General features: G+C 29.8%; 1 protein-coding gene across 1 annotated transcript in view; it reads left to right on the top strand.

The window, feature by feature from the left end:
* The window catches only part of LOC102676943, a 165,154-nt gene that overhangs the window by 94,244 nt on the left and 62,137 nt on the right, over nt 1-8,773 (top strand). Inside the window, exon 3 of the mRNA XM_031509399.1 lies at nt 3,778-3,913. Within this exon, the coding sequence (XP_031365259.1) occupies nt 3,778-3,913 (136 nt within the window). The remainder of the gene's footprint in view (nt 1-3,777; nt 3,914-8,773) is intronic.

Genomic DNA, 8,773 nt, shown 5'->3' with positions numbered 1-8,773 from the left:
TCTTTTTTCTTTTTTTTTTTTTTTTTTGCTTTTTTATTGAATATGATATATATGATTCGCAAAATTGCTTTAGGATAAAGCATATAAATGTTTTTATGATATTTAGAAAAATGCGATAGAAGCTTAATACAGAACTGAGTCTGAATATTACAGGCATAATCTACTGTGAAACATGGGGAGAACGCATAATGGCGTAAAGGTATATTGCAATATCGGATATTAGAAAATTAGTATTTAATCATTGAATAAATTTGAAACTGAATCATTCTAAAACCAAAGATTTCTTTAGTTACATAAAAATTTTTATTCTTCACTTATCTTCAAACCAAAACTTAATAAATAATTCATTGATCTCCAATAATAACAATCAATTTCACAGTCAATTTATATAATTTAAAATCTTCTTAAAATCCTTAAATAACGAAGAAGATGATTACACAATAATTCACAAAGAAATAAGAGTTTAATTGAATTTCTTTAAAAAAAGAATACTTTCCTAAACCTCATCCATTGTACATGCTTCTTAATACATATCTTAACAAATCAGAGAAGAAAATTCAAGATTCCATAATGAACAATTATTTCCACAGTTTCCTAGCCGCTCAGCGTTCATCGTATGCACCTAACACACATAAATCAAACGAAGCTTGATGAAAAAAGCCCTCTCCTCCTTCTTCGTTTCTTTCATCCCCGTTAAAAGCCCTCTCCCTCTCTCTCTCTCTCTCCCACTCCGCGTCCAACGGCATATCTTCCTCCTTCGTTATTTAAATCCCGCTAATTATGCATATTTTTCCTTTGCCTGTAATGATGAAACGATCTTCCACCACTATTCCTGAGGGAAGGCTCCTGCCCCGCCTTCGCCGCTATCTCGCCCCCGCGTGTCTCGGCCTTCGCGCTCGCTTCATCGAGCCAATTTACTCGAGTGCAGGGTAATTCCTGATAAGATGACGATTTTCTCGAGTGCTCTGCGTTGCCTGGTCACCGGAGAAACATTTAAGGGGTAGGGATGGGGGGGAGAGGAGGGGAGAGAAGAAAGAAAAAGAAAGAAAGAGAGCCTCTTTGCAGCCTTTGTCGACTTCAACAAACGGTCCCGCCGTCTCTTTTAATATAGAATATAGAACGAACGTTTAATATTTCGTGACACGACGGATGTCCCCAGAGGTAATAATCTCGAACCGGTATATATATATATATATAGATCCGGATGTTTGAGATGTGTAGAGCTGCATGGATATCGATTAGCAGGTGAATTTCTACGCTCGTATGCACGTGGAATGGTCGGTGTGAAATTTTATATTCGGGCGTGAAATGCGCGAGAAAACGTTTAACATCTTGGGGGAAGGGAGAGAGTTCGATTTTAGATAAGAGTTATAAAAGTCTTTATCGAGGTGATAATATAATTTTATAACAGCTGGTTGGTTATGGTTGGTATAAAAGTTTTCGGTCGATTTTTGATGTAAAGTTGTAAAAAATTGTAAGAATATGAAATGATATCACTTCTGATCTGTTTGAAAAATAGGGAAAATATTGATGGGGCATGTTGTTTCGAATAAATTTCTTTTAAACTTAATAAATTGATATGGATCATTTGAAATTTTGTTAATGATTTGTTTTTCCTGTCAATATTGTTTCAATTAATTCAATGTATTGTTCATGCTTCTGCAAAATTCGCTTTATTTGTTAAATATCCTGACAGATATATTATTTATTTAATAATCAATATCGGTTAAAAGCTTATTCAAAATTGCGCGTTTCATATGCATTCGTAAAAATATTTTCTCGTTGCTATCTACTAAAAGGTTTTTAATTACGTTGCATATTATTAATAATTTTCAATTTTAATCTTTATCATTTTTGAAATATTTGAAGTTTTTAATATAATAAATCAAATTAATATATTACGTATGCCGATAATAATTAAATTGAGCGTCGAATAGAAAATAGAATATTCTATGTAAATGAGAATTAAAAAAAAAATGAATAACAAAACAATTGTTTCTCGATTAAATAACGCTATCAAAACTGTTAATTCGGTAAATTGCAACGAGCAAATTGAATTCTCATTGGGTTTGTAGGTTCGTTTTAAATAATGAGCTTTCGTTCGAAAATTTCGATCATCCAATAACAGCTATCATTTCGAAATACAATCGTTAATACTAATTTACGTATTAATTATCCATAGATATATATGCTCACATTCATGTAGATTGGAAAAACAAAGAAATCTATCTGATTAGATCGTCACGTGTAATAATGACTTTATATTATTTATTAGTCATTATCAGCTTGTCGAACATTGCGTTGTCTGAATAATGTAGAAAGCTGTTGAATCAGATTACAACAATAATAACGAGTACCAAAATTAATTTTCAATTGTTATTGTATTATATTGTATTGTATTATGGAACATTAACATTAATATCTGTGCATCTATTAACATTAATTATATTATAAAATACAAAACTATTGATATGTTAATACACAAGATATTAGTATTTGAATAAGACTGATAAATACTTTTTTTAAGCACCAATAATTTTTATTAGTATTAAAATTAGAAAAATGTATTCTTTTCAATTTGATAATATTACAATTGTTATATAAATATAGGATATAGTAATAACATTTAGAGATAGAGAATTATATTTATACATAATTCACAGGAATAAGGAATTAATGATTTACTGGGGAAAATATTTGACAAAAAAATCGTTGAAAATCCAATATTTATGCCTGACAGTCATGATATATGGTATTGCATAACCTGGAAGGTACAGCACTGGCATGAAAGATCTCTTGAATTGATGTGTACACTCTAAAAGTCGGATTTCAAATGGATTCTGCAATAAAATATAAGGAAGCGAAAGGATTTAGAGTCAATCCGTTTCGTCTCGTGATACTTTTATATATATCGAATTATAAATTTAAACAATTGTGACAGTTGTATACGAAATAATATACATATAATAATAAGTAAATTAGAATCGTCATTATCAATTTATAATTTAAAAATAAATTGTAATCAGACGAAGCTAATGATTCTACAAATTTAATATATAAATTTAAATAAATGATTTCATTTATCTATATACAAAATTTAATAAAATTATTTGTCCTTTATTGTTAATAGTTATAAACAAAACATTAAGTAAGAATACTTTATGTAATATTCATTATTTCATACTATATTATGAAAACATGATCAAATAGAATGTTACAAATTGCATATCTTAAATTTCATTAGATATACACGATGTTATTATTAAATTTCATCATATTGACACGAGGAAATTCAAATACAATCGATGATAATTAAATTAAAATTATTAGAGAATTCTTTTATCGAACTACCACTATTAACATCTGAATTTCAAATCAAAATTAGAAAAATAGAAGGAATCAAATCATTCACGCAAATTCCTCTAAAAAAATAACAGAACCAATTATTTCCACTCGATCGAATATCGATAAAACAAAAAAAAATACACAGTTCTACCATCTTAATATCACAACTCGATCTTCCATTTCAAAAACAAACTTAAATACAAACAATACAAATGAACCGTATTCAATTCTAAACGACAACGAGACAAACTAATACGAAACTCTCCTATCAAACAATCAGAACCGAAATTTAACTGTGAAGTTTAACTCGAGCCGGTCTACGTAAATGTATTTATCGTTGATTCCTGCAACGTTTTCGCGATAACGTGGCGATAACGCCAAGGCTGATACATCCATTTGCATTCACTTTGCACACACGTTGCTCTGTTTCAGGAGGAGAACTCGAACAAGAGCCAGGTAACCCTGCGCGACGTCAACTTCGCCCTCTCGGGTAAATTCAGTTGCGAAGTTACGGCGGACGCGCCGACCTTCTCCACGGCCAGCGGCTCGAAGAATCTTACAGTAGTGTGTAAGTACATGCTTCACGACATTACAGAGTATCGCGGGGAACTCGACGTATTCAGCATGCTCGGCTCTATCCCTCGCCAACCACCCCCTTTTCTCCCCGATGCACGCGAGTCGCGCGTGTACGGCATCGCAAGTCACCGAACTCTTGCTCTTGGATACAGGCTGTTTCATTTATTTCGTTTTTATTTGCTTTTTATTCTTTGTCTAAAGTTTTCCACGTTTATCGTTTTCGATAATAATTTACGAGTGGTAAAATTATAATCTTGAATTGGTTGAATTAATAGGATGATATGGAAAGTGAGAAATGTTTTATAAGTAAAGGGAATATATTTTGAATATATTTTGTATATTGTATATTTATAAGAATCTTATATTTATATTTTATAAATATATCGAAAGTTTTTAGTTTTTTTTTTAAATTGTGCAGTATCTAAGGAAAACATTTCTTGAAAAAATTGATCTGTAGATATCTAATTGATTCTTTATAATCTTATTCTTGCAAAATTTAAACTTTTTAAAATGAGAAAGGATAAAATGCAATGCGAGAAGACATTGTTAAAAATTTAATAATTATAATAATGTCTTCTACGTTTTTTTTTCTTTAAATTCTTTTATTCGATTAGAAAATGTCTTTTGCCTTGTCTGGAGGCAAGATAGATAATTTTCTCTATGTTGAAATGAGTGGTATTGTATTCGTACACAATTCTAAAAAAAATATATAATAAGTGAAATTCCGCACACAATGGGCAACGTGTTTCCCTTTAAATTCTTTCCCCAATATTTTCCAATTCTTTTCACCTTCGTACACAAAGATCTATAGCCTGGTTCAGTTTCTAGAACCACTCTGTGCATGGAACAGACTTCACCAAGTCCTACATACGAAACAAAGTTATAGTCTCGCTTCGAACAATTCCAGGAAAAGCAACCCATTTCTCTTTCATTTCCGCACCTATTATTGTAAATTATTTCGTATTCTTCTTGTGAAAGCGAATGAAATCTCGTATAACTATGATTGGATCATTTAAGATCGGAGCAGAGAGCGAAATTAAAGATTATATTTCTATTTCATGCAATATGTTTCAAAAAGAAATAATAACAACGAAGTTTGATTTTATCTTCATATTTCTATTTAATATATTTTTTATAATTTTTTATGATTACAATTTTTGTCTTAAAACATAGCTTTCATAATTTTTCTATAACTTTATGATTATTATACTCGTATAACTATAGAACAGTTTTCATGGAAAAATTAAGAGATAATTTTTCTTTCTTCTATGAATTCATCTTACAATAAAGATACTCCAAAATATTATTATAAAATCAAATATATTTTTCTATTTTTAATTACTAAAAAGTTATTGCAAAAAGAATTAATACAATAACATACAAATATCAATAATCCTTGTCCCAACTAGCACAAGTAAAAATTCCTCGAAATTCAGTCGAGAAATTCAAAAATTCCTCAACCAAAAAAAAACGTTCGAAACTTCACAAAAAGTCGGATACAATAACGCAAACCTAGCCCGACCTCCGTACAGACAAAAAATTCCCCGATTCAAAATTCAAAAATACCTAAAATTCCTCGACCGAGGATAAATCAGATTAGAACAACTGCATTCAGGAACACCCTGTAGATTTGCATCCCTCCCCGCCCCTCCCAGTTCCACTTCACCGACGCGCATTCCTCTTCACCAGTGTTGAATCCACACGAATTTCCGTGCGTACACCGAGGAGAAAGTTTCTCCTTGATAGCGTCATTAACTCTGTTCGCGTTTGATTCGAACTGGTCGCACCCCCTTCTAAAACCCCCGTGAATCGGCTTCGTTGTCGCGAACGTTTCCTCGCACATACACACACACATACACACACATCACGTATACCACGTGAAACTGGCTCTCACGTAAATTCGCGGAGTGTTTCTAATTTCCTCGAGCACGCCGCGGCGAGATCAAAGGAGTACTTCTGGGGTTAATCAGTGCACGCCACAGGATCGCGAGCACGTTAACGGGTTTCTCGAATTCACAACGATATTTCCGCCATTCTCTTTTCTTTCTTATTTCTCTCGTATTTTTCTCGTGGAATATCGGACGATGATTTATTATTAGATGGTTGGATACGAAACAACCGATTAGATGTTTATGTAATTATTAGAATGTTAAATTGCATCAAGTTGTTGATTCAAATGTGGTTTTATATTAATAATATAATTGATTCGTTGTAGAAACGAATGTTATAATTGAACTATGGATAATTGTGTGAATTTTGCGTGGAATTATATGTTGACGATTGTGATTTTTCTCTGTAGATGTTTAAAAGTAGCTGCCAAGAGTATAATTTTCATATCAAGAATTAACAAAATATATTTTTCTCGTGTTTGTAAATAACGAAAAGTGATAAATAATTAAAGATATGCATAGATAATTTAGTAATATTTAGTAATTCAATATATTTATATATATATATATATATATTGGGTCTTAGTAGTTGATAATCATGTGGCGCTAGTGTCGCTGTTGTTATATTATCATAAAATTTATGAAAAGATTATATTAAAGCAATAAATAATTTGTCATTGATGTGAAAATTTTAAATTGGTAAATATAAATGTGAAAAATAAATTAGGGAGGAATTATTAATAAATCGATACAAGAATTTAATTGTAATAATGTTAATTTTGCTTTTCGATAAGAATATCGAATATATTTAATCAAGCTGATTGACGTTATTTTTTTAATAAATCTATAAAACGTTAAAACTTGAATCGTCAATCATTTCATCTGCAATAATTTAATACATATCGAAATTACATTTTTACATCTTGCGTTACTGAATGTTGAATTTCTGTTCTGAATATAATTACATCGAGAGATGTTTAATTGCAGGAATAATTAAAAGTAAAATATAAGAGAGGATGTGGAAATAGAGCATGAAAAATGGAATATGAAATGCATCTCTCTTTTTTTGAAATTATTGAATGAACGATACGATGTATGCACTTGTACAAAAAGTAAGACAAAAATTAAACTGTTCATAATAAATATTGATAATTAAATAATATGATATAAATTTGAATCATAAATATGAAGAATATTAATATCTATATTTCTTTTTTGAAATTAATAATTAACATTTCAAGTGTTTTCAAAATATTTGCCAAAGTATTTGGATATTTCTTGAAACGATTTGCCATGAAAATGTTAATCAAGTTTCAATAAGATCGTTTTTTCTGCTCTTTCCCGAAAGTTAATTGATAATTTTATAAAAATTTCAATCAGGATTATAAGAGGTCGATATCGTTGGTTCATTGTTTCGTAAGAGTGCGTTAGCCGCGTGTCAATTTATTCATTGTGGAAGTTTAGTTAAAACTTCAAATCTGAGAAGTTGATAGAAGCGAAACTTTCCGGTGAATGTTGCGTGCATAAATATTGGAGCAAGGAGTTTCGTGCAAACGAATACACGGGGACGAAGAAAGGCTGAACTTCGAAAGACAGTAAATACGAGAAGACGCACGAAACGAGAGGCGTTTCCGACTTCTCAAAGATTAACAATGTGAATAATATGATTTTTGAAAATGAATTTTCATCGTATTAAATTCATTTCAAACTGGTGTGAATTGAAATTCCCTCTAACGAAATTTAAATCTAAAATATGATTTATGAATCTTTGAATCCTCCTCCCTGATTTTAATCTCTTAAAATTAATATTTTCTGTGTTATATTCTCAAAGACTTGAAGATTATTATCGCGCAATTAATTATTAATCTTTATTATTGAATATTATTGAATAATGTAAAATTATTAATCACCTAAAAAGTTGGCATGTATAATGTACATTTAATTTTTGTTTCATTTAAGAATATTTCTAAAAGAAACATGTATTTTAAATAAATATAAGAGAAGAATAAAAAATGATTATTTTTCTTTCTAATGGTTTTAATAAATTCATTGGCAAAAGGTTAAATTAACAAGATAAATAATACCAGAGTAGTTAAAATTTTAGAATAGTTAATACATAAATGAATACAAGTTCTTGTTTACGATAATTGAGATAATAATGTTCTACATATAATATTTGATAATAGTCCAATATTCTATGGTAGTATTTGGAAATAATATTCGTAACAACAATAACGATACTTGATAATATTCAAATCTCGGTTGTATTAATATTCGAAATGCTATTAAAATATATTCTTTGGCTGATGACGATAATCTATGCTATTTATAATACAAATTCTACAGTCAAATATAATAATAATCTCTTATATTTTGGTTAATTTAGATCTCAATTCTTACAGAAATATTTTTTAAAATTTTATAACAAAAATGAGATGAATGTTTCTCAAACATTCTATCATCTTTCAGAAATTAACTTGTTTCAATCGATTATAAATTTATATAAAAATCTTCATGAGTTAAACTTCTTATTGTCTTTCCATTTTTCATATCTATCTTATTATATCTTTCTAGAATATTTATTTCGAGTTTGTATTGTTACAAAAATCTTAATTTCTGAATAATAATAAATTAATTCTTAATAAGAAATAGATCTTAAATATAATAAAAAAAAATCAAGCTTCATTAATGTATTCTACATGTTTAAAATATTCAGTTACCTAGAAATGATTCCTTATAAAAACCCATTTGTAAGGAATCCTCTTTTAATTAAATTCGAATTTTTCGATCTGTTTATCGCGAATTTTTTTATTCGAAAACTCGAAACCAAGTTCTATTTGCTAGTCTGTGCGAGAGGTCAGAGAAATCTCCAATTTATTGCGAGCAATTCCGATATTGAAACTCGAATCCCTGTGGTGGCTGCGTTTCGATTCCTCTTCTCGAGGAATTCTTCATGCCCGGTC

This window comes from Apis dorsata, unplaced genomic scaffold, assembly GCF_000469605.1.
Source record: "Apis dorsata unplaced genomic scaffold, Apis dorsata 1.3 scaffold_13, whole genome shotgun sequence".
NCBI classification, from domain to species: domain Eukaryota; kingdom Metazoa; phylum Arthropoda; class Insecta; order Hymenoptera; family Apidae; genus Apis; species Apis dorsata.
The sequence above is the reverse complement of the archived record's forward strand: the minus strand, read 5'-3'. Positions and strand labels throughout refer to the sequence as shown.